Raw genomic sequence first — 27,564 nt, 5'->3', positions numbered from 1 at the left:
CACTTGAATAGACATTTCTCCAAAAAAGATATACAGTGGACAATAAGCACATGAAGAAATGATCATTATTAACTTTCAAGGAAATACAAATCAAAACTACAATTAGATATCACTTCACACCCACTAGGATGGCTATAATTTTAAAAAATGATAATGACGAGTACTGGTAAGGATATGGAGAGAGCGAAACCCTCATACCCTGCCGGTGTGAATGTAAAATGGGGCAGCCACTTTGGAAAACGGTTTGACAGTTTCTCAGATGGTTAGTTACTAGATGACTCAGCAGTTCTACTCCTAGGTATGTGCTCGAGAAAAATGAAGAAAATACATTCACATAAAAACTTGCACATGAATTACTCATAATAGCTAAAAGGTGGAAATAACCCAAATGTTCATCAACCGATGAATAGAACTACTGATAAATAAAATATGGTAAGTCTGCACAATAGAATATTATTTGGCAATAAAAAGGAATGAAGATTTGATATGTGCTACAACCTGGATGAACCTTGAAAATGTTATACTCAGTGAAATAAGCCAGGTGCAAGAAGGCCATCTATTGAATAATCTCATTTATAAGAAATGCCCAGAAGAGGCAAATCCACAGAGACAGAAAGTAGATTAGTGGCAGTGGCGCAGTGGCTGTGCCTGCGGCTGCCAGAGGCTGGGGAGAGGGAGAAATGAGCTGTGACTGCTAATGGATTTCTTTTTGGGATAATGGCAGTGTTCTAAAATTAGATAGTGGTGAATAGTTGTATAACACGGTCAATATACTAAAAAACATTGGATTGTACACACTAAATAGGTGAATTCTGTGGTATATAAATTGTATCTCCACAAAGCTGTTTTCAAAATGGGGCCAGGTATGGCGGCTCATGCCTGTAATCCCAGCACTTTGGGAGGCCAAGGCTGAAGGATGGCTTGAGCCCAGGAGTTCAAGACCAGCCTGGGCAACAGAGTGAGACCGTGTCTCTACAAAAATTTTTTTAAAAAATTACCTGGGCATGGTGGCATGATATCAGCTACTCGGGAGGCTGAGGCGGAAGGATTGCTTTGCCTAGGAGTTCAAGGCTGCAGTGAGCTGTGATTGTGCCACTGCACTTCAGCCTGGGTGACAGATTGAGACCCTGTCACTAATAAAAAAATAAAAATGGATCATAGACCTAAATGCAAAAACAATGAAACCCCTAGAGGAAGACATAGGAGAAAAATGTTATTTGATTTGGATTGGGCAAAGAGTTCTTAGATGTGACACCAAAAGCAAAATCCATACAAGTAAAAAATAATAATAAATTTGATTTCTTCGAAATTAAAAACAGTACCACCTCAAAAGACAGTAAAAAGTTGAGAAGACAAGCCACTTTCTGAAAGAAAATATTTGAAAATCACATAAAGGATGTGTATCAATATTAAGAACTCTTACAATTCAATATTATGGAGACAAACCACCCAATTAAAAAATGTGCAAGAGGCCGGGCACGGTGGCTCACGCCTGTAATCCCAGCACTTTGGGAGGCTGAGGCGGGTGGAACATGAGGTCAGGAGATCGAGACCATCCTGGCTAACACGGTGAAACCCTGTCTCTACTAAAAATACAAAAAATTAGCTGGGTGTGGTGACCGGTGCCTCTAGTCACAGCTACTCGGGAGGCTGAGACAAGAGAATCACTTGAACCCGGGAGGCAGAGGTTGCAGTGAGCGGAGACTGGGCCACTGCACTCTGTCCTGGGCGACAGAGCAAGACTGTGTCTCAAAAAAAAAAAAAAATGTGCAAGATTTGAGTAGATATTTCACCGAAAAAGATGTAGGAATGGCTGATGAACACATGGAAAGATGCTCAACATCAGCAGCCATTAGGGAAATATAATTAAAACTGCAATGAGATACCATTTCACACCTATTAGAATTAAGATAACTAAAATAGAAAAGGCAGACAATGTCAAATGTTGAGAATGCAGAGAAATTGGAATCTTTATGAAGTGCTGTGGGAAATGTAAAATAGTACAACTACTTTGGAAAGTTGGGCAGTGTCTTAAACGGTGGGACATAAATTTGCCTTATGATTCAGCAGTTCCACTCCTATGAATCTGTCCAAAAAAATGAAAACATATGTACACTCAAAGACATGGATGCAGATGTTCATGGCAGCATTGCTCATAATAGCCAAGAAACTGGAAATAATCCAAGTGTACATCAGCTGGTGAATGGATAAACAAAATCCATTGTTTATTTCATGGTACAGTCATATAATGAAACACTACTCAGCAATTTAGTTTTTTGTTTCTTTCTTTGTTTTTGTTTTAGAGACAGGGTCTTGCTCTATTGCTCAGGCTGGAGTGCAATGGTGCGATCATAGCTCCCTGCACCATCGACCTCCTGGGCTCAGGCACTCCTCCAGCCTCAGCCTCCCAAGTAGCTGGGACTACAGGCACATGCCACCACTCCCAGCTAATTTTTTAAATTTATGTTTTGTAAAGACGGGGTCCCACTCTGTTGCCCAGGCTGCTCTTGAACTCCTAGTCTTGAGCCATCCTTCAGCCTCGGCCTCCCAAAGTGCAGGAGTTACAGGCATGAGACAACACGCCTGGCCATATTCAGCAATTTAAAGGGATGAACTACTGATACGTGCTATACAACATGATTTAACTTCAAAAACATTATGCTAAGGGAAAGAAACCAAATGCAAGACTACGTATCATATGAGTTTGTTTATATGAAATGGCTAGAAGAAGCACATTTATAGAGATAGAAAGCAGAATAGTGTTTGCCTAAGGCTGATAATAAGAGTAGGAATTAATTGTAAATGGGCATGATGGAACATTTTGGGGTGATGGAAATGTTTTCAGCTAAATCGTGATGATGGTTGCCAAAATCATTGAATTGTTCAATGGATGAATTTTATGCCATGTTTATTATACTTCAATAAAGCTCTTAAAAATGACAGCACAGAGGGGTTTGTACCTTTTGGATAAAATAAAGACAAGAGCTTGATAACTGAAAGGGTGGGGTTCTTGGTAGCAAAATGCATTGAAGGTAGACTTCTTTTTTTATTTTTTAAACAAATGGAGATGGGGTCTCACTATGTTACCCAGGCTGATCTTGTACTCCTGGGCTCAAGCAATGCTTCCACTTTGGGAGGCCAAGGCCAGAAGATCACCTGAGGTTGGGAGTTTGAGACCAGCCCAGTCAACGTGGTGAGATCTCATCTCTACAAAAAATGTTTAAAATTAGCCAGGCATGGTGGTGGGCACCTGTAGTCCCAGCTACTCAGAAGGCAGAAACAAGAGGATCGCCTCAGCCCAGGAGGTCAAGGCTGCAGTGAGCTATGATCTGGTCACTGCACTCTAGCCTGGGTGATAGAGTGAGACCCGAACTTTAAAAAAGAAAAAAAAAAAGGATTAAATCTTTTAATCTAAGAAGAGTCTCTCTCTCTCTCTCCCCCCACCCCGCCCTTTGTCTTTCTCTCTCTGTCTCTCTTTTTTTTTTTTTTTTTAAGATGGAGTCTTGTTCTTTCGCCCAGGCTGGAGTGCAATAGTGTGATCCTGGCTCACTGCAACCTCGTCTCCTGAGTAGCTGGGATTACAGACACCTGCCACCATGCCTGGCTAATTTTTATATTTTTAGTAGAGATGGGGTTTCACCATGTTGGTCAGGCTGGTCTCAAACTCCTGACCTCATGATCTGCCCACCTCAGCCTCCCAAAATGCTGGGATTATAGGTGTGAGCCACCATGCCCGGCTCAGTATCTCTTTTTAAGAAATATGAGTGATTGAGAGGAGAGACTGGAAGCAGAGAGATTTGGTTGGAAACTCTTAGAAGATAACCCACCGTAATTGAACTTGGAAAGGGCTAAGGTCTTGACCCCGGATGCTTTGCATAGAGCACATGTTCAGTGTTTTTGTTTCTTTGATGACTGACGTTTTTAGCCTGGGTGACCAGAGGAGTGAGATACCATTGACAAAAATTGGAATTCTGGAGCAGAAACCGCTTTTGAAGTGAGTCCTAAATGTCGGCTGGTTGCTTTACTTTGCCTCAAGATCCGGGGAAATTAGACAGAAACCCACTTATTTCCCAAAACCACAGAATAGAGGATTTTAATGCCCCCTCGAAGGTTTCTGTGGATTGCCAGAGGACTCACGTTATGATCATTTTGGCTCTCACGATCCAGTTTGCTGTCTTTGCCCCACTGCAGATGTGACATCAGTCCATTCTTCAATTTCTCCAAAAAATTCCATTCACATGATATATTCAAAATACAGATTTTACTAATGATTTGTGGGGAATGGTGAGTTGGGGTGTATGCATTATAGAAATGCACACAACTCCAGAGGAGTCATAAGCATGGTTACCCTAAACAGTACTTTAGAGTTTTACTGACTCTTTAAGATCTCCAACCCCAGCCTTTCTTTGTCCTAATGTCTCCTTCCTCTTTCCTTTTTTTTTTTTTTTTACTCTTCACTCTTATCTCTTAGTAGAAAAACAAATTACAAGCAGTTTAGGTTCCATCAAGGAGCAACAGAAGTACCCATACGTACCCTTAGTGTGCCACTCTCCATTCTAAGTAGCTCATTAAGGTGCATCCTCCAAAAAGATAGTGCCTTCCCTAGGAGGAGTTCTGGTGCCAGCTCTTCAGATAAAGTGCTCTTGATTCCTCCTCCTTCCAGAAGAAAAGGTTATTGAGTTGGAGGCAAAATGGGCTATCTGGATGAAAAGATATGGCAGGTGATTGAAGATTTGGACTGAAACGCTGAAGATCAGGGACAAAGATTTGGGAGTTGAGTATGGGAAGGGAGAAGCCAAAATTTATCAGTTGCCCACTGGGCTTAGCCAGCTTCTATACACATGTGATCTTACTTGATCTCAACAATAATCTGTTGAAAGAAGTATTATTGTCTCTATTTTACAAATAAACCAAAGCTCAAAAAGTTTAAATAATTTGTCCTGGATCACAAAGCTGAATGGCAGCAGCATCAGGATAAAATCCAGCTCTCTCGTAAGTCAAAACCTTTGCTTCGATTCTGTGAAGAAGAGAGAAAGTGTGAAGGAAGAGGAGAGGGCTGAACCCTTAAGATATGTCCATCTTTATGGTGAAAAGTGAAACAAGTGAGAGGCAGAAGAGACACAAACTATCCAGGGTTTTGAGGAAAGAGAGCCTCAGAAATGAGTGTTGAATTCTGCAGAGGTAAATGAAGTGTGAGACAAGACTTGGTTTGATTGGTGTTCCAGAGAACAGTTTTAGTAGAGGGGTGGAAACTATTGTAAAGATTTGGGGAATTACCGGATGTGTGGTGTGAAGGGACAGGATGAATCGATGGATGGGTGAGTGGGTGGGTGGGTGGGTGACTGAATGGGTTTTTTTTTGTATTATTATTATTATTTTGAAATGGAGTCTCACTGTGTCGCCCAGGCTGGAGTCCAATGGCGCAGTCTCAGCTCACTGCAGCGTCTGCCTCCCACGTTCAGATGATTCTCTGCCTGAACGAGTAGCTGGGATTACAGGTGCCCACAACCACGCCCGGCTAAGTTTGTATTTTAGTAGAGAGGGGGTTTCACCATGTTGGCCAGGCTGGTCTCGAACTCCTGACCTCAGGTGATTCACCTGCCTCAGCCTCCCAAAGTGCTGTGATTACAGGTGTGAGCCACTGTGCCCAGCCCGAGTGACTGGTTAGTAAGCCATGGCAGATGGAACTTTTTTGGTATTTGTTGTTTGAGTTGGGGAGACCAGTATATGCTTGTAGGATGAAGTAAGTAAGAAGCCAGTGGAGAGAGAGGAACTCAAGTGTTAAACAAGAAGAATGGTTACAGATGTGGTCTCAGGTGAGGTAGAGGCAGTTGGGAATGAGAACTCAGGTGAAGAAGTTAACCTTGGGAAGGAGGAATGCCTCCTTGAGACTGGAAGAAAGTATGGATAGAAATATGGGGAAGTTGTTAGGTGTTGAAACTTTTGTAATGCATAAGGGTTTTGAGAGAGCGCCACAAGGAAGAAGGGCACAGGGTTGGGGTTGGGACTTGAGAATGTGGGAAGGGTTTAGATGCATTGATGTATGCCTTTCTCTAAATGCTGTGAAGCTACCGTTGTTCAGACTATGTTGTACTGGTTCAGAATAGAAGAGTCCAGATCTAAGTATATTTAGCATGATAAGAATAGAATTTAAATTAGTGGGGGAAATGGAATATTCAATAAACGTTTTTTTTTTAATTTCTTTTTAGAAAAAAACCCCACGACGTCTACATCTATGAATTCCATTTGTAAAAAACAGGAAGCAACATAAACTGTAAAGAGAATGTTTATCAGTAGGGAAACAGTTAATTAAATCTGGACATTCAATGGGAATACAGTATAATGGTTAAGAGCACAGGTTCTGGAATAAATATAGCTGGATTTGGGGACCTGACACTACCTCTTTTTTTTTTTTTTTTTTTTTTTTTGAGATGGAGTTTCACTCTTGTTGCCCAGGCTGGAGTGCAATGGCGCGATCTTGGCTCACCGCAACCTCTGCCTCCCAGTTTCAAGCGATTCTCCTGCCTCAGCTTCCTGAGTAGCTGGGACGACAGGCATGCGCCACCATGCCCAGCTAATTTTGTATTTTTAGTAGAGACAGGATTTCTCCATGTTGGTCAGGCTGGTCTCAAACTCTCGACCTCAGGTGATCCGCCTGCCTCGGCCTCCCAAAGTGCTGGGATTACAGGCGTGAGCCACCATGCTGGGCCACTACCTCTTACTATCTGTGTGACCTTGGACAAATTATTTAACCTCTTTGCATTAGTTTCCTCTTCTATAAAATGAAAAGAAAATAGCAACATCTTCAAAGGGTTGTGAAGAATAACCCGTGTAGTACTTGCTAGTACAGGGCTGATACAGAGTCAGTCCTCTGAAGCGGTTATAGGCCAGGCGCAGTGACTCACGCCTGTAATCTCAGCCGTTTGGGAGGCCGAGGTGGGTGGATCACCTGAGGTCAGGAGTTCAAGACCAGCCTGGCCAACATGGGAAAACCCTGTCTCTACTAAAAATACAAAAATTAGCTGAGTGTGGTGGCAGGTGCCTGTAGTCCCAGATACTTGGGAGGCTGAGGCAGGAGAATCTCTTGAACCCAGGAAGCAGAGGTTGCAGTGAGCCAAGATCACGTCATTCATTGCACTCCAGCCTGGGCGACAAGAGTGAGACTCTGTCTCAAAAAAAAAAAAAAAAAAAAGAGGTTATTAATATTATTTGGCCACTAAAAACAATGAGGTCATGCCATAAATACAGACATAGAAAGATGCCTACAGTATATTAAGTGAAAGCAACTTGCAGATCAATATGTGCAATAGTCCATTCAATTAAAAAAAATAATAGAACAAAACGAAGACCCGGATATATTTGTATATGTATAAAAAAATCTGGAAGGCCACACCCAATTGTGAATAGTGGAGTTACTTCTTATGGAGTAGGGTTAAATTTTAAATTATTAACTTCTATACACTAATTTTTTTGGCAAAGGACATGTATTGTGTATTTCTTTTTCTTTTTGTGGAGATGGAGTCTTGCTATGTTGCCCACACCTCAGCCTCCCAAAGTGCTGGGATTACAGTTGTGAGCCATTGCACCTAACATGTAATTTTTTTGTTTTTATATTTTTGAGATGGAGGCTCACTCTGTTGCCTAGGCTGGAGTGCAGTGGTGCGATCTTGGCTCACTGCAGCCTCCGCCTCCTAGGTTCAAGCAATTCTTCTGCCTCAGCCTCCCAAGTAGCTGGGATTACAGATGCCCGCCACCATACCCGGCTAATTTTTGTGTTTTTGGTAGAGGCAGGGTTTCACCAAGTTGGCCAGGCTGGTCTCGAACTCCTGACCTCAAGTGATCTGCCCACCTTGGCCTCCCAAAGTGCTGGGATTACAGGCATGAGCCACCGCGTCCGGCCCTAATTTTTTAAATAAATATATGCTCTAGGGCGAGTTTGTACAACCCACACCCCACGGGCTGGGCTACATGTGGCCCAGGATGGCTTTGAATGCAGCCCAACACAAATTAGTAAACTTTCTTAAAACATTATGAGTTTTTTTGCGGTTTCTTTCTTTTTTTTTTTTTTTTAAGCTTATCAGCTATCATTAGTGTTAGTGTATTTTATGTGTGGCATAAGACCATTCTTCTTTTTCCAGGGTGGCCAAGGGAAGCCAAAAGATTAGGCACCTTTGCTCTAGGGGGAAAACTTAAAAATGAAGAACAAAAGCAGCACTGTAGCATTATAGAATTGAGCTGAATATTTAGAGGTGTTTGCAATTTTCTAATTTTCTTCTTATTTTTGTGATCTAAAGCTTATTGTTATTGAAATGTCACATAGATGAAGATTTTTTCAAATATATGAAAATTTACTAGGATTCCCATAGCCTATAGATTCCCATAGAATTGTAGAAAAATGGAAAATGGGTTTAATTGTCCTTTATTATATATTGTTATAATTCATAGTGGTTTGGTAACAAATGTCGCAATATCTCATTGAGGCAGACATAATTTAGGGAACCCATTGCTCAATATTTAATTTCACTGTGGTGTTAGGAATATGTCCCAAAAATTTAAATTCAAAATGATTAGGCAAATTATTTAATACAATGAATTTTAAATGAGATTTTTCTTTTTTGTTCACATTATAAGGAACAAATAGTTGATTTTCCTTTGTTGAAGTCAATTTGTTAATTTTGGGCTCTCGCTTCAAAAATTGCCATTGATAGGGTCGGGCTCCCTCAGTGTAACACAAATTCCCTTTGCATTGCCCTGAGTTCTTGTAGAGCCAGAAAGTGCTGATAGTGACTAAGATAAAGTCAGATGTTAAGGAGTAGTGTCTGGAGCTGCTCTGGCCAGTGTGGGCCTTGCCCTGTGTTATTATACTTACTTCTTTCTGATGGTGCTCTGCAAAGTTGTACATGAATTGTGTATGTGTTGAAAACACTGCATGTTCTAACATTTTTTACCGAGGTTCAGAGTTATTTTGCTTTTGTTTCCAAAAATATAAAGTTGGGCAGTGCAGTGTATTTGGTTTTTTGTTTCATTATATTCCATATTTTATTCTGAACAGGGAGGCTGTGTGTTGAACTTAGTGGTTCTTCCACTAGATACGTAAAACACAATATTTAAAGTTGATGTGGAAAACAAAATGTTTTTGAGACTAAGGGGTTTGATTTACAATTCCTGTTTGTCAGAAAGAAAAAAATTTGGGTTTTATATGGTTAAGCATTTTATCATCAATTCATTATCCCTCTTTCTTTTTTCCTATTACAGTACAGGAAAAGGAAAAGTCAGGTATTGTTTATGTTGTAAAGAACCTTGGCCGAGCATGGTGGCCCATGCCTGTAATCCCAGCACTTTGGGAGGCTGAGGCGGGTGGATCATCTGAGGTCAGGAGTTCGAGACCAGCCTGGCCAACATGGTGAAACCCCGTCTCTACTAAAAATACAAAAATTAGCCAGGTGTGGTGGCACACGCCTGTAATCCCAGCTACTTGCAAGGCTGAGTCAGAAGAATCACTTGAACCTGGGAGGCGGATGTTGCAGCGAGCAGAGACTGGACCACTGCACTCCAGCCTGGGTGACAGAGTGAGACTATGTCTCAAAAAAAAAAAGCTCAGGTGCGGTGGCTCACGCCTGTAATCCCAGCACTTTGGGAGGCCGAGGCGGGTGGATCACAAGGTCAGGAGATCGAAACCATCCTGGCTAACACGGCGAAACCCCGTCTCTACTAAAAATACAAAAAATTAGCCAGGCATGGTGGCGGGCGCCTGTAGTCCCAGCTACTTAGGAGGCTGAGGCAGGAGAATGGCGTGAACCCAGGAGGCAGAGCTTGCAGGGAGCCGAGATCGCGTCTCTGCACTCCAACCTGGGTGACAGAGCAAGACTCTGTCTCAAAAAAAAAAAAGAACCTTAAACATTTGGCTCGTCTTCCACATATATATGAAATAATAGACATTACATTTACACACACACACACACACACACACAGAGTTGTTTCTTTTCATTTCTCTCACACACATGCTATTCTTTGCCACTGTCAGATGGAGAGACAGGTGCAGAGTTGAGATGTGGAGTTAGCCAGACCTTTGGTTCAAACCGTGCATCTCTTGGTGTCTGCTGTTTCTTAACTGTGGGACGTTGTGCGAGTCACTCAACTCTTCTAATCCTTAGTTTCCTCAACTGAAAAATGGGCATAAGAGGATATCTTACAGATGAAAATCAGGGATAATTTTGGTAAAGTTCTGTATCTTGCTTACAATACATGCTTGGAAGTTAAAATACAAATTCAAATGACAGCATTATAACCTGACTGCTAAATTCTTCCTCCCCGTGTGATTTTTTTAAATTGAGGTGAAGTTCACATAACATAAAATTATCTTAAAAGTGAACAACTCAGTGGCATTTTGAACATTCACAGTGTTGCACAATCCACTACCTCTGTTCTAGAACTTTTTTTTTTTTTTTTTGAGACGGGATCTTGCTCTGTCACCCAGGCTGGAGTGCAAGTGACACGATCCTCAGCTCACTGCAACTTCTGCCTCACAGGTTCAAGCTGTTCTTATGCCTCAGCCTCCCAAGTAGCTGGGATTACAGGTGCGCACCACTACACCCAGCTAATTTTTGTATTTTTAGTAGAGACGGGTTGCTTCATGTTGGCCAGGCTGGTCTCGAACTCCTGACCTTAAGTGATCCACCAGCCTCAGCCTCCAAAAAGGTGTGAGCCACTGCGCCCGGCCTCTAGAACATTTTTATCACCTCAAAATAAAACCAATTAAGCAGTTTGTCCCCACTCTCCTGCCCCCATCCCCTAGCGATCACCAGTCTACTCTCTCTGTGGATTTACCTATCTGGATATTTCATATACGTGGAATCATGCTACAGTATGTGACCTTTTGTGTTTGGCTTCTTTCTCTTAGCTTACTGTTTTGGAGGTTCATTCATGTTGTAGCATGTATCAGAACTTCACTTCTTTTTATGGCTGAATAATATTCCATTGTAAGGACGTATGTCGGACACATTATATATCACATTTTGTTTACCCATTTCATCTGTTGTTTGACATTTGTTTCCACCTTTTGATTATTATAAATAGTACTTCTGTGAACCCATATGATTTGAACATCTATTATTTCCTTGTATTTTATTTCTTATAGTTATTTTAGAAGAACCAATGAAGGAGCATGAACAATAGCTGGAACCAAGAAAGTCCTGGTTTTTGTTGATTGTATACAGTAAAATATGTGGAAATTAAAGGGTTTAATAAAATGAAGTCTGTACTTTGGATTTTCTGTTGCCATACTTCCCCCCCTTACAATATATTCATTGAGGAAACCTAGTCATTTTTCTTGTTAAGGTTTTCTGCAGCCTGAGTTTTGCCAATTGCCTCCCTGAACTGTCATTAATCATGTTCTGTTTTATTCTCTATAAGCTGGTTGTTGGGTTCAGCACCTTGATCAAGTTCATTTTTTTTTTAAAGCTTTAAAATTTGAAGCTACTTACTTTGGTAAGACTACTTTGTTGCGTTTTCTATCACTAGCATGTATCTGGTTGTCTTTTTTGTGGGGGAGAGGTTTGGTAATGAATGATTTATTAATTTATTAAGACTTACATTCTAATCCTATCATTCCTTCTTTGTTTATTAGCTAGAATATTTCTGGAAAGAGAAACTTTCCCTCATCTACCTTTTCTTTTTGTTTTGAAATAGGGTCTCTATTGCCCAGGCTGGAGTGCAGTGGTGCGAACACGGTTCACTGCAGCCTTGACCTACTGAGTTCAAGTAATTCTCCCGTCTCAGCCTCCTGAATAGCTAAGACCAAGGCCCTTGCCACCAAGCCGGCTAATTTTTTTTTTTTTTTTTGAGACAGAGTCTCACTTTATTGCCCAGGTTGGAGTACAATGGCGCGATCTTGGCTCACCGAAACCTCTGCCTCCCCGGTTCAAGTGATTCTCCTGTTTCAGCCTCCTGAGTAGCTGGGATTACAGGTGCCCACCACCACGCCTGGCTAATTTTTGTATTTTTAGTAGAGACAGGGTTTCACCATGTTGGCCAGGCTGGTCTCAAACTCCTGACCTCGTGATCTACCCACCTCGGCCTCCCAAAGTGTTGGGATTACAGACATGAGCCACTGCGCCTGGCCCAGCTAACAAACAAGCAAACAAACAAAAAAATTTGTAGAGACAGTGTCTCGCCATGTTGCCTTGGCTGGTCTCAAACTTCTGGGCTCAAGGCCTTCCCAAGTGCTGGGATTGCAGGTGTGAGCCATGGCACCTGGCCTCCCCTCATCTATTAATTATTCACTCACCCAGAGGTATAGTTCATATAGGAAAGGCAAGATAAATGCTTGAGGCTTTCCCTTTAATGGCTAGTTTCCAAAATAATGAATTGGTTTACTAGCATCCTTCAATGGTAACCTTTTTTTTTTTTTTTTTTTAGATATCATTATGAACTCATTGACTTAGACTTATTTTATTCCTTGCCCTTATTATCCTGATGAAGCTTAATGTGTTCCATCTTTGCTCTGCAGGAACCTCTTTAAGTCAGCTCTTGAGTCCCTTGGATATGACCCTAGTAGGTTTAGAGAGCGTCCTTGTTATCTGGTATGACAAGATGTTCTAGTCCCATCTTGTGTATTTCCTGCCACAGACTTGGAATGTGGCCTCCAAAGAGCCCTTGTTCCTGTTAGTGGGAAATGACTTTTGGAGACTACAGGCTGGGTGCTAGAGGCACCCCCACCTACTTTGTTGGTGTTTGTTTCTAGGCCTTTTCAGTGGCCCGAGCTAGGAAACATTGTTTGTAAAGATAAAATACCCATCATGCATTTTTATTCATACTTCTAATACAAATTCAGGACTATATGGTTTTTGTTTAATCTTGGCTTTCTGTAACTTTCTCTCTGATTCTCAATACACTAGGTGTGATAAAATCGAAATATCACATAATTACTCATCTGCTTAATGCCACATTCTCAGAAGAAAATACTGCCACCAATGATATGATTACTGTAAACTGTTTGAGATGTACAGTTAAATTACAGTCTCTTAAAGCTGTTAGGAATAGTTTCTCTTTCTGTAGTTATTCCACTACATACGCACTTATATTCATTTGTTTCACTTTACTTTTGATTTTTAGGGATTGCTTTACAGAAATTTTAATTTTATAATTATGCAAAATGTTTATATGGTTCCAGTGGTAGATACATAAAACGATGCATATTCAAAGAAATCCACCTTCTGTCTGGTCCCTTCTGCTTCATTCTCTCCCTCCTCCTATAGATAATCGCTTTAAAATTATTATGATTTATCCTTACATTGCTTGTTTTAAAAATATTAATTGATATGTATGTATCTTCATAGCCACTCTTCCTTACGTGCGTGGTAGCATAATATAAATTAAGCATATTTATATTTATTGATATGATTGATATGTTTGGCTTAAGGCTGGCCATTTTATGTTATTTTATATGTGTATAAATATATATAAAAATTTATATAGTCTTTCACTATGTAGTCTGTTTTGTTTGCTCTTTTTTTAAGGTGTATTTTTTGGATTTAGGAAGGTTTGTATTTTCCTCTAATGGTTACCCTTATTTAATCTTTATATACTACCATTACATTATTATTATTATTATTATTTTTGTCTGTTAGTTTCCTACTGTGAATAATATGGATATAATTGGTAACCTCTTCACTCACCTCTCCTCTTTACTCCAGCATTTGAGGTATCTCCTTTGACTCTCACTTATACCTAAAGTTTGTCAGCAAACATACTCTGCTTTGTCTCTGCTATCCATCCCCCTTCTCCTTTATTTTCTGAGAGCTGTACTGTATTTTCTTTCTTTCTGTTTTTTTGTTTTGTTTTGTTTTTTTGAAATGGAGTCTTGCTCTGTCTCCCAGGCTGGAGTGCCGTGGCGCAATCTTGGCTCACTGCAGCCTCCACTTCCCGGGTTCGAGTGATTCTCCTGCCTCAGCCTCCCGAGTAGCTGGGACTACAGGCACATGCCATCACTCCCAGCTAATTTTTGTATTTTTAGTAGAGACGAGGTTTCACCATGGTGGACAGGCTGGTCTCAAACTCCTGACCTCAGTTGATCTGCCCACCTTGGCCTCCGAAAGTGCTGGGAGTACAGGTGTGAGCCACCACGCCTGGCCTTTTTTTTCCTTTATTGAGACAGAGTCTCACTCTGCTGCCCAGGCTGGAGTCTAGTGGTGTGATCATAGCTCACTCCTGCCTTGACCTCCAGCAATCCTCCCACCTTAGCTTCCCGAGTATCTAGGACCACAAGCACATGCCACCATGCCTGGCTTACTTTTTAATTTTTTTATTGTAGAGATGAGGTCTTGCTATGTTGCCCAGGCTGGTCTTGAACTTCTGGGCTCAAGCAATCCTCCTGCCTTGGCCTCCCAAAGTACTGGGATTGCAGGCGTGAGCCACTGGGCTTGGCCTGGAAGCTTATTCCTTAGTAGACTCCTCAGATGAGCTCAGGGGCTTTTCTTTCTTTGACTACCTTAGAATGTTACTCCCTTGTCTTCTGACATAAAGCGTTTCTGTTGGGAAGTCTGATGACACCGATTTTCTTCCCCTCTAGAATTTTGACTTTTTGCCTGGATGCCTTTCTTTCTTTAAAGGCCAGTCGTTGTACTGAACTTGTCTTAGTGTTGATCATTCTGGCTCATACCTTTTATGGTTTTTTTTTCTTGATATTTATGTGTTTATTATTGTGGCAAAAAAACACATAACATTAAATTTAATCATAGTAACCATTTTTAAGCATACAGTTCATTAGTGTTACATATATTCACACTGTTTTGCAACAGATGTCTAGAACTTTTTTATTTTATAAAACTAAAACTATGTATTTGTTCAACATTAATTTCCCCTTTCTCCTTCCCACTCATACCTTACGGTTTACATATAATCTTGGAGATATGTGTATGATGTGACTTCTTAAAGCCTGCAAAGAATTCTGAATATGAGTTTTGATTAAGAAATTATAGCTCACTAATAATGGAACACTCGAAGTTTGTCTACTAGTGACATATGTTTTTTTTCCCATTAGCAAATAGGCACGGGTGTATTTTAGTTGAGTTCTGCAGTTTATCTGTGAGTGATATGTTTTTCCTGGTAACAAATAGGCAAAGAAGTACTTTAATAGAGTTCTTTTCCCCCACCACTGATTTTGAAGCACAGTTCACTGTGTTAAGAAGTAAAAATATGCATAAGTTGTCTAGAAGTCATCTTGTTTGGGGACTGTTGATGTGTTTGGTGTTGGTAATCTGATGATCTAGTAGCTATACATAGCTGTGCACCAATTTGTCTCTCTAGAAAGACTGAGCAAATAGAAAGCTTTATTCAGTCTGAAAAAGGCTGATTTGCTTTTCTCACTTGTCTAAATGAAAGCAAGTTGCTAGAGGGATTCATTTCAAAGAAAGGAAAAAGCAAATTTTTGGTTGTAAAATAAAATACAAATAAATAAATATAGTTTTCCTTTTAAAAGATGAGGATGGCTGGGCTCGGTGGCTCACACCTGTAATCCCAACACTTTGGGAGGCTGAGGCGGGCAGATCTCTTGACCCAGGAGTTTGAGACCAGCCTGGCCAACGTGGTGAAACCCCATCTCTACAGAAAAACAAAAACAAACAAATAAAAAATAGATGAAGGTTTGGGGAGCTCTATTTAATTCATACAATCTTGCACATTTTATGCATTTCCCCCTTAATAACCAAAAGTTTAGAAATTAATATTGCCAAAGAATTATTAATTGAGTGATTGAACAGGTGTTCAAGCTAATTTTAAGTAAAAGTAAGAACAGTTTTGCCAACTTTTTAATTTTGAGAAAATCATTCCCAGTTATAAGTATACAGCTTATACAGCTTTTGTGGGTTTTTTCGTTTGTTTGTTTGTTTTTTGTTTTTTTTTTTTGAGACAGGGTCTCGTTCTTTTACCCAGGCTGGAATGTAATGGCGCAGTCATGGCTCACTGCAGGCCTGACCTCCTGGGCTCAAGTGATCCTCCCACCTCAGCCTATTGAGTAGCTGGGACCACAGGCTTGGGCCATCATACCCAGCTAATTTTTTAATTTTTTGCAGAGACGAGGGTCTAATTGTAATATATTGTGAACATTTTTAATGTCAGTAGATATAGATTTACAACACCACTTTGAATGGCTTCATAATACTCTACTGACTGAATACACCATAGTATTATTATTATTTTTTTTTTTAAATAGACAGAGCCTCACCATGTTGCCTAGGCTGGTCTTGAGCTCCTGGGCTCAAGTGATCCTCCCACCTTGGCCTCCCAAAGTGCTAGGATTACAGGTGTAAGCCACCACACCCAGACTATTCTTGATTTTAATGCAAGGCAAAACTACAATTAGCTCTACACATCTTTTGTGGCCATTTCTTTTCTTTTAATATTATGGCATAAAAGGGCATTTCTAATTGAACCCTGTTGCCTGCTTTTAACTCTTTAGCCCCCAAATCATTAGTGGTCCTCTCTCGCTAGGTTTAATCACGGCCACCTCCAAGCCAATCATCCGTGGATTTTTACTGCCGCAGATCCTTCCCCTGAGCTCTCACAGGTACTGGAAACTCAGTGGTCCCATGCTGAGGTCAACCTAGACAATTCCAGACATCAAACTCTCTTCTCCTCCTTTCTTTATTCATGATTTGGGCAAGCCATCCATCTGTGTAACATCTTTAACTTTACTAATTTTACCTAATATATGATAAATGTATAATTCCTGATGCATAGGAAATATATCTTGCTGAAGTTCATCAGTAAATGACTTAAATTATTTGAGATTGCTGCTTCTACTTAAGGCAACTAGGTACCTCCCCTCTCCATAAATTATGCACTTGGAAAATAGGGCTAGCAAGTGCTAGACATAAATAATTGATAATTAAGCTTTCCTAAATGATGAATTCCTCTGCTGTATCAGTGTATCAGATGGCTGCCCTTTGTCTTTTTAAGTTTTGATGGGTGACTTTCAGGAGTTCCTCAGTGATTACTTTGATTTGGGCTGCATTATTACTCTCAAAGAATGTTTTCCTGCTTGTTTAATTCAATAGTTGCCTCGCTTTGTGGTGATTTTATCCACATTACTTTGTTTAATAGATGTTTCTAGACTAAAGCTCCCTGTGTAGAAAGTTTTAAAAGTGAATGTTTGGTTCAGTTTTTGCTAGAATTTTCTTCTCTGTCTTCCTTCCTATGGCTTCTCCACAGGTTCAAAGTACTGAATCTCATTTTTTTTCTTTTTTTCTTTTTTTTTAGTTTGCTATAAATCTTTTTTTCCTTTTTTCTTTTTTTTTTTTTTCCTTAGGGTCTCACTCTGTCACTTAGGGCTGGAGTGCAGTGGCAATCATAGCTCACTGCAACCTTGAACTCCTGAACTCAAGCGACCCTTCTGCCTCAGCCTTCTGAGTAGCTAGAACTACAGACGCATGCTACCATGCCCAACTAATTTTTGTATTTTTATTTTTTATTTCTTTTGTTTTTAGTAGAGACAAGGTCTTGCTTAGCTTGCTAAGTTGCCTGAGCTGGTCTCGAACTCCTGGCCTAAAGCAATCCTCCTGCCTCAGCCATCCAGAGTTTTAGGATTACAGGCAAGACCCATCACACCTGCCTGCTACAGATCTTCAACAAAAATTGCACCTGATTTAGGGAGTTTGTGTATATCCTCACTGTATTATACACAAGCAAGCCTTTTGCCACTTAAAAAGTTCCTTGTGTTAATTTCAGAAATGGGGTATATGAGAATGTTGATAAAGGTATATTATGGGATGTGTCCTTTACTTTGGACAGCTTACCTTCATGGGAGAATTAGATAATAGAAATTAGAGGTAAGAGGCATTCATTTAATCATCAAACTTAAAATGTATTCCCAGATGTAATTTTCAGCATAACCTAAGCCTCCTTTGGTGACTTCTCAGTTCATCATATCCTGTCACAGTTCCTTGGTTTGTCCGGATGAGGCTGATGGGAATTTTGGCCCCTGACTGGTGATTTCATTTGGTTATTATATTGTACTGAAAATATTTCTGCCTCCTGGCTGATTAAGAAGGGGCAAAGGGGCCCTGCCATGACTGATGTCCCAGCAGTTCTGGCCATTAGCACTGTTAATGAATTTGAGGTGGAGAGGGTATGTGTGTAGCCTTCTTTCATAGCATTAAATTGTCCCCTTATTTTACACCGTAGTCTGTGTAGTAATTGGTAAAGAAAGCCAAGGATAGCTGTATTATTTAAATTCGTATTTTCCTGTGAAACAATAATGTTTTGCAGCAAGTTAAAGTGTGAAGAACCTTCATCATAGAAGGTTATGGAGGTATAGCAGTATTGGTGGGTGGGTACTGAGACTTCTGTGTGTAGGTATAAGCTGGCTTATGAAAATCTAGGCAAAGAAATGTATGTGTCTGCGGATATAGGAAAAAAACTCAGCTTCTCCTATACACTTGCAACACAAGCAGCACAGAAAACTTCTGTGACCTCTGGTCAGCAGAATGTGTGGGGATTCTCTCCACCAGCAACCACTCAGTTCTGCAGAGGACACCAGCTGGGTGTCCTCCATTTCATTTCACTTCTGATACTACTTGAAGATAGTGTCCCATCCCACAGGTTGAGGGTGTAATCTCACAAGACTGCCCCCTACTTCTGATGCCCATCGCAAGCCCCAGGTTGTTTTACCTCTGCTTCCAACTAACCAACCAGAAAGCAGGGTTCCCATAACCCCCTCCTTGGGTTTGATTAACTTGCTAGAGAGACTCACAGAACCAGGGAAACACATTTACAAGTTTATTATTAAGGATATTACAAAGGATACAGAGAGAGATACATAGGGCGAGGTTATGTGAAAAGGGGCACAGAGCTTCTATGCCATCTCTGGGCATGTTACCCTCCAGAAACCTCTAAGTATTCTCCTGTTTGGAAGCTCTCTGAACCCAGTCCTTTGGGTATTTATGGAAGCTTCATTACATAGCATGGTTGATTACATCATTGGACATTGATGATCAACTTAACTTTCATCCCCTCTCCCTTCCTCAGTGGTTGGGGGATGGGCTGAAAGTCCCAACCCTCTAATCCTGCCTTTTCTTTCCAGTGACCAGCCACCATCCTGAGGCTACCTAGGGGCTGCCAGGCACTGGTTAATTCATTAGCATATGTAAAGACAAAAAAAAAAAAAAGACATCACTTTGGATATTCCAAGGATTTTTTTTTTTTTTGAGATGGAGTCTCGCTCTGTCACCTAGGCTGGAGTGTAGTGGCGTGATCTCAGCTTACTGCAACCTCTGCTTCCCGGGTTTGAGGGATTCTCCTGCCTCAGCGTCCCAAGTACCTGGGACTGCAGGCGCATGCCACCATGCCTGGCTAATTTTTGTATTTTTAATAGAGACAGGGTTTCACCATGTTGGCCAGGCTGCTCTCTAACTCCTGACCTCAAGTGATCCGCCCTCCTCGGCCTCACAAAGTTCTGGGATTACAGGCATGAGCCACCATGCCAGCCTGAATATTCCAAGGATTTTAAGAGTTGCATTCCAGGAAATAAGGTTGAAGATCAAACATATATTTTACAATATCACAGTGTATGTATATGCTGATACCTGTAGCTGAGATTCTTCAATACATGGAATAAATACTTCAAATTTAATGGCAAAAGTCAGGAACCAAAAAATATATATGATCATTAATGTGCATTGTAGGACCTTTTGGTCTTTTGGCTGGAGGTATTTTAAACAGATCATTAGAAGAATTCAATTAAGAATGTTAAAAGGAAAACAGTGATCTATTCTATGTTTGGTATCTGGGGTTTTCCCTGCTATGATTTTACTTATTTTGTGCCATTGTCCCATATCAGGAAAGAAAACACTCTTGGGATTAGAAATTGCTCTAATTATTCATTCAGAGGGTTAACTTTTTTGTTTTTGTTTTTTTGAAACGGAGTCTCACTCTGTCGCCCAGACTGGAGAGCAGTGGTAAGATCTCGGCTCACTGAACCTCTGTTTCCTGGGTTCAAGGCATCCTCCTGCCTCAGCTTCCTGAGTAGCTGGGACTACAGGCATGTGCCACCACAGCCGGCTAATTTTTACATTTTTAGTAGAGACAGGGTTTTGCCATGTTGGCCAGGCTGGTCTCGAACTCCTTATCTCAGGTGATCTGTCTGCCTTAGCCTCCCAAAGTGCTGGGATTACAGGTGTGAGCCACCATGCACGGCCCAAAAGGTTAACATTTTTAAAATCAGCTTTTTTTTTTTTTTACTAGATTTAGGTTGACTGTTTTATGCTTGTTTGATTTTTTTTCTGTTTGTTCCTCTCTAGGAAGCTATTTTGCCAGCCACTTCATTATGGGAGGAGAGAAATTTGACTCAACTCATCCTGAAGGTTACCTGTTTGGAGAGAACAGCGATCTGAACTTTCTGGGGAACAGACCAGTTGTGGTATGGCTGTAATCAGTTTACTCCCACTTGGAGCTTAAGTGGCCAATTCAAAAAGTGTAACAAAAATAAGTTTGCAGTTGCTTGTTCAGCAGTTTGTAGCTTGGTCTGAATTGAGAGAGATGCACTAGAAGACAAACTGCAGCCTCCTTGGTTGTATGGGGTCTCTTGTTGCTAGAGGACTGGAAGAGCTCCTGGAGTCTTGTGAGGGAGAGGATGAGTCTCACAAATTAAGCTTTCTTGAGGATCCAGATCTCTCCCTAAATGTCACCTCTTTAGGCAACCCTTTTCCAAGGGCTTACCTTTTTTTTTTTCTTCATGGCACTTAACACCAACCTTTTATTGGTTTGTCTCTTTCTCTGCTTATTGTCTGCCTCCTCCTTTAGAACGTAAGTTTCATAAGGCAAGGACTGTTTTTACTGTAGTATCCCAAACCTAGAACAAAGCCTGGCACGTAATGTTAAGCCCTTAATAGATGATTGTTGAATGAATGACTGAAAATTTTTCTCTTGATATGTGAGTTGATATGAGAATACATTTCTCTCACTTGTTCCTTCTCATAAATTTCTATTGAGCACCTTCTCTGCATCATGCAGGAGGCTTTGTAATAATAGCTGCCAGGTGGCTATTGAGTGGCTACTGTGTGCTAGGAAGGTCCTAGAGACCCCTGTTCCATATGAAGACCACTTGACATAGGACTTATCACTCTATTTTATAAGTGAGAGAACTGAGGTGTTTGGAGGGATGCATAATAATAGAAGCTAGGAAGTACACACTATGTTCTAAGCACTGTTCTAAGGGTTTTATATACATTTTTCTCAAAGTCATGTAACTAGGTTTGCCTGGTCACAGATCAGTAATCTTTCCAGTGCTCCTCACTGCCTTGAAATATTCTGCCAGTTTGATGGAGCAGACAAAACACAGAAACAGGAAATGTTTAATTAACAATAAAGATCAGAAGTGATTGAATTTGGTGGGAATTGAGAGTGGGAGAAGACAATGGCAAGGGCAGGTTGCTTCAGTGTTGTGCTGGGAAGAGGTGCAGGGAGTTGAACTGGCCTTTGAAGAACGGTGGGTTGGATGGGGCCTTTCCAGGAGTAGAGCACAGCACAGGCCTAAGAGCATTCAAGTTGTTGAATTGGCAAACATTTACTGAGCAACTACTGTGTGTCAGGTACTGTGATAAGCGCTGTGGATACAAAGCTGAAATGAGCATGGTTTGTTCTTCCCTGGAACAAATAAGGAAACCAGTCTGGCCCGACTGGAAAGGTGGGCTGGGCACGGTGGCTAACACCTGTAATCCCAGCACTTTGGGAGGCTGAGGTGGACAGATCACCTGAGGTTGGGAGTTCGAAACCAGCCTGACCAACATGGTGAAACCCTATCTCTACTAAAAACACAAAAATTAGCCCGGGATGGTGGCACACCCCTGTAATCCCAGCTGGTCCAGAGACTGAAGCAGGAGAATCGATTGAACCCAGGAAGTGGAGGTTGCAGTGAGCTGAGGTTGCCCCACTGCGCTGTAGCCTAGGGGATAGAGTGAGACTGTTTCAAAAAAATAAAAGAAAGGTAGGTGGCGGCTGTGTTGCCTTGATAGGTTTTTTACTCTCTCCTGTAGACCGTGAGGAATATTTAAGACTTGTAGGTAGGTGAGTGACCTGGAGAAATTGCTTTTTTAGGAAGATTGATCTGATGATGGTCTTCCATCTTGACCTTTAACACAAAAATAATTATTTTGTTGGTTTTCATTGTTCTCTTTCTTTCTTTCTTTCTTTTTGAGATGGAGTCTTGCTCTGTCGCCCAGGCTGGAGTACAGTGGCACAATCTTGGCTCACTGCAAGCGCCGCCTCCTGGGTTCACGCCATTCTCCTGCCTCAGTCTCCCTAGTAGCTGAGACTACAGGCGCCGGCCACCACACCTGGCTAATTTTTTGTATTTTTAGTAGAGACAGGGTTTCACCGTGTTAGCCAGGATGGTCTCGACCTCCTGACCTCGTGATCCGCCCGCCTCGGCCTCCCAAAGTGCTGGGATTACAGGCGTGAGCCACTGCGCCCAGCGGGTTGTCTTCCTTTCTATCTGGAGTGACCCCTCTGCTAATTTTTCGTCCAGTAGTACACTTTTCAAAATACCAAATCTTGTCTGCTTCAAATAAGTTATGTCAACTAATACTTATCAAATGTCTACTCTTTGATTTTGTTACTACTCCCTTGGTAGTTAGAGTAGAAAGATCTTTCTTTTTTTCTGATAGAGCCAGATAAAAATATTTCCTCACTCACAGGGAGTCAGCTCGTGCTTTGAAAGTAGCCCTTTCTGCTGGGCACAGTGACTCATACCTGTAATCCCAGCACTCTGGGAGGCCGAGGTGGGTGGATCACAAGGTCAAGAGATCGAGACTATCCTGACCAATGTGGTGAAACCCAATCTCTACTAAAAATACAAAAATTAGCTGGGCATGGTGGTGTGCGCCTGTAGTCCCAGCTACTTGGGAGGCTGAGGCAGGAGAATCGCTTGAACCCAGGAGGCAGAGGTTGCAGTGAGCCGAGATCACTCCACTGCACTCCAGCCTGGGCGACAGAGTGAGACTCCGTCTCAAAAAACAAAAACAAAAATGAAAGTAGCCGTTTCTTCTATTAATGACATGGACTTGATGTTTGCGTCTGTTTCTGTCTTTTTCCTTTTCATCTGATGTAAAGATAGTTTATATATTTAAAAATTTTTGGCCTTTTCAGTCCATAAAGATGATATAAAAATAAGTAAATATAAAAATAAGTAAATCAGGGATGTCCAATCTTTTGGGTTCCCTGGGCTACATTGGAAGAAGAATTGTCATATTGAGCCACACACGAAATACACTAGCAGTAACGATAGCTGATGAGATAAAAAAGAAAAAAAAAAAAACGCAAAAAAATCTTACAATGTTTTAAGAAAGTTTACGAGTTTCTGTTGGGCCACATTAAAAGCCGTCTACCCTTGGGCTGCAGGTTGGACAAGCTTGAAGTAAATGCTGCTTTAGGTTCAACTTGAAGTTTATGCTGACTGGCAGACTTTTCCCAAGTTTGCCTATGCTGACCTATGAATGACTGAGCTCTTCCTGAAATGCTAGGTAGCAGCCTTGACCTTAAAGTTGAGGCTTTTTCCCAAAGAAGATCAAGCTGGGCACAGTTGCATGTGCCTGTGGTCCCAGCTACTAAGGAGGCTGAGGCTGAGATGGGAGGATCACCTGAGCCCAGGAGAATTTGAGTCCAGTTTGAGCAACATAACCCCCATCTTAATCAATCAATCAATCAATCAACGCCACTTTAAAAAAAAAAAGAACATCAACATTGGAGTTTTTTGTTGTTGCTTTTATGTAGTAATCATTAAGTGTGCTTAATGTTACACAGAGCAAGTGAATTTTTTTTTTTTTTGAGACAGAGTCTCTGTCACCCAAGCTGGAGTGCAGTGGCACGATCTTGGCTTACTGCAGCCACAGTCTCCCAGGCTCAAGTGATTCTCCTGCTTCAGCCTCCTGAGTAGCTGGGATTACAGGTGCCTGCCACCACACCTGGCTAATTTTTGTGTTTTTTTAGTAGAGATGGGGTTTCACCATGTTGGACAGGTTGGTCTTGAACTCCTGATCTCAGGTGATTTGCCCATCTCGGCCTCCCAAAGTGCTGGGATTACAGGTGTGAGCCACCGTGCTGGCAAATGTTTTTAAAAGACATAATTTTATATTAGGAAAGCAAATCAGAGTAACTTCATATAGCTATATAAAAATGTAGTATAGAGAATAAATGCCACATGTTTCTCTTTTTCTTTTCCCCACAGGTTATTTGATAATAATAATAATAATGGCTAACATTTGAACACCTAGTTTTTGCCAGGGCTGATTGTTCTAAGCTTTTCATCTGTGTTGTCTCATTTTGTCCTCACATCATAATGAAAAAGGTCCTCATTCAACAGGTGAAGAACATGTGGCACAGAGAGTTTAAAGACTGCACAGCCTGTAAGGGATCCGGATTGGAACCTAGCAGTCTGGCTCCAGAGCATGAACCACTCTGCCATTTTTGCTAGTTAGGCCAGGTGTACTCAGAACTCTGCCCACATCCTGTTTGTGAGTCCATTGTGTAGATCTTCAAGTACAATTTCTGAAATATTGATATCTGAAAGTGGAATGAGGCCAGCACAGTGGCTCACGCCTGTAGTCCCAGCTGCTCAGGAGGCCAAAGCCCATAGATCTCTTGAGCCTAGAAATGGAAAACCAGCCTGGACAACATAGCGAGACCCTCATCTCTACAAAATATAAAATAATAAAAATTAGCCAGGCATGGTGGTGCATGCCTCTAGTCCCAGCTACTCAGGAGACTGAGGTGGGAGGATCTCTTGAGCCCAGGATGCCAAGGCTTCAGTGAGCTATGATCACTGCAGCCTGGGCAACAGAGCAAGAACCTGTCCCAATAAATAAATAAATAAATAAATAAAAGTAGACGAGTAGCAGTGATGCGTTCTGTTGGAGCGCCTCTTCAGAGTTCGTATTCCATGTGTAATTCCATCTGCTGAGCTGACCTCTCTCTGGGTTTTGCTATTACTGCACAACATGCTTGTTTAGGGGAAGGCCCAGAGATTGAAGATTGACATGCAGCTTGAGTTCTAAACAGCTGACTTCCACTCTCTAGCAAAAGATCTTGGATGTCAGCACATGAGTGTTAGGTTACAGGGGAGCAAGAAAGAGAACAACCTTTTAAAGCCATCTAGCAGCATGCAGCAAGAACGACTCCTCTTTGCAGAGAGAATGAATATGGGCAGTGAAATATGTTAAAATTAATTGTTATATTAAGCTATAAATGCCATAGACTTCCTGGCTTCTGCAATTTCCTGTCATTTCTGAATGAGCAGACTAAAAAGTGTATCATTTGACTGAGCTGTACTTCGCACCACAGATCTACCACTTAGGATAATCCATCAAAGCCAATTTTTTTTTTTTTTCCCTAGAGATAGGGTCTTGCTCTGTCATCCAGGCTGGAGTGCAGTGGCGTGATCATAACTCACTGCAGCCTCAAAGTCCTGGGCTTAAATGATCTGCCTGCCTCGGTCTCCCGAGTAGCTGGGAATAAAGGTGCATGCTACTACATTGGGCTAATTCTTAAAATTTTTTTGTAGAGACAGGGTCTTGCTTTATTGCCCAGGCTGATCTCAATCTCCTAGCTTCGAGCAGTCCTCCTGCCTCAGCCTTCCAAAGTGTTGGGATTGCAGGCGTGAGCCACCAAGCCCGGCCCAAAGCCAAATTTATTATCAAGTCTTAAGGGTCAGATTTAAAGAAACTAGAGGGTGTGTACATACAGAAAGATGGTGGAAGAGAGTTGGAATCTAGATTTCAAGTTTTATTTATATCTTACCATTAAACTCTTTGTAACCTTGGCAAACGTATCACTCAGGCACTCAGATTACCTGCTTGTAGCATGGAGATAGTTCTGACTTTAGGATAATGTAATGCTTGGAAGATTCCTTGTAATTGCTGGACAAAAAGCAGCATGCAGCAATGTTAGCTATACTTGCTACCTTTCCAGTTGGTTATTTCTACAGCTGCTTGTCGTTCTAGGTAGGATTCTTCAGTGTTTTGTTTGTTTGTTTGTTTTTTGAGACAAAGGTTCACTCTTATTGCCCAGGCTGGAGTGAGCCGATTGCAGTGAGCCGAGATCCCGAGATCACGCCATTGCAGTCCAGCCTGGGCAACAAGAGGGAACCACCATGCCCAGGTAATTTTTTGTATTTTTAGTAGAGACAGGGTTTTACTATGTTGTTCCAGGCTGGTCTCAAACTCCTGACCTCAGGCAGTCCACCCGCCTCGGCCTCCCAAAGTGCTAGGATTACAGGCATGAGCCACCTTGGCTGGCCTCTTCACTGATTTTTAAATACTGTCTTAAGTAGTAAACTGTGCTTCTGAAGGTCTTTCTGCTCTGGTCCCCTATATAGAGGAACTAAGGTGTCTGTGAATCAATTATAAAATGTTAAATAAAGACCATCTCTTCCCTTCCTAGGTGGCGGAAGAGCTGGTGTTGCTTTTCTGCTCCTTTATTGAGTTAGATCTTGTTTTGTTGGGATAATTACTGCCCAACTCTAAATTATTAGAGGCTTAGAAATTAGTCAAGTAATGCCTTGACTCCTTCCTGCCCTTTTTTTCCTTTTGAGACAAGGTCTTGCCCTGTTGCCCAAGCTGAGGTACAGTGGCACACCTACAGCTCACTGCAGCCTCGACTTCCTAGGCTTAAGTGATCCTCCCACCTCAGATTCTTCAGTAGCTGGGACTATAAGCATGCCCCACCATGTCTGGCTTTAAAAAAATTTTTTTTATAGAGAGAATGTCTTACTATATAACCCAGGCTGGTCTCAAACTCCTTCGCTCAAGTAGTCTTCCTGCCTTGGCCTCTGAGAGTGCTGGGATTATAGCTATGAGCCACTGTGCCCCGCCTCTACCTGCCTTTTGTAGACAGGAGTTCAAACCGCTCCTCTAGTTTTATAAGGAAAGTAGTTGAGTTTTAGCCTAGCTCCTAATAGTCTGTATCCTCTTGTGTGTTCTGTAGCTGGGCCCCATTGACACAGTTTCTTCTTCCTCATGCTCCCTGCAATCAGGGCTGCACAGCGGCATTATTCTTTTTATTTATTTATTTAGAGATGGAGTCTCACTCCGTCACCAGGCTGGAGTGCAGTGGCACGATCTTGGCTCACTGCAACCTCTGCCTCCCAGGTTCAAGCGATTCTCCTGCTTCAGCCTCCCGAGTAGCTGGGACTACAGGCGTGCACCACTACGCTCACCTAATTTTTGTATTTTTAGTAGAGACGGAGTTTCACCATCTTGGCCAGGATGGTCTCAATATCTTGACCTCATGATCCACCCATCTCGGCCTCCCAAAGGGCTAAGCCACTGCGCTCAGCCGCTGGCATTATTTTAAGAACTAAAATGTGCCAGGCATGGTGGCTTATCCCTATTCCCAGCACTTTGGGAGGCTGAGGCGGGAGGATCACTTGAGGCCAGAAGTTTGAGACCAGCCTGGGCAACATAGCAAAACCCTGACTCTATAAAAAAAAAATTAGCCAGGGGTGGTGGTCACACGTGTATTCCTAGCTACTTGGGTGGCTGAGGCTAGAGGATTACTTGAGCCCAGGAGGTCAAAGCT

General features: G+C 41.6%; 1 protein-coding gene across 2 annotated transcripts in view; it reads left to right on the top strand.

Moving 5' to 3' along the window:
• RNF157 (ring finger protein 157) overlaps positions 1–27,564 on the top strand; it is a 98,493-nt gene that overhangs the window by 5,784 nt on the left and 65,145 nt on the right. For both annotated transcript variants that reach the window (XM_054457476.2, XM_054457477.2), the window contains exon 2: positions 20,295–20,413. In XM_054457476.2, the coding sequence (XP_054313451.1) occupies positions 20,295–20,413 (119 nt within the window). The remainder of the gene's footprint in view (positions 1–20,294; positions 20,414–27,564) is intronic.

This window comes from Pongo pygmaeus, chromosome 19 (assembly GCF_028885625.2).
Source record: "Pongo pygmaeus isolate AG05252 chromosome 19, NHGRI_mPonPyg2-v2.0_pri, whole genome shotgun sequence".
Classification (NCBI taxonomy): domain Eukaryota; kingdom Metazoa; phylum Chordata; class Mammalia; order Primates; family Hominidae; genus Pongo; species Pongo pygmaeus.
Note: the sequence above shows the minus strand (reverse complement) of the source record. Positions and strands in the feature narration are given on the sequence as shown.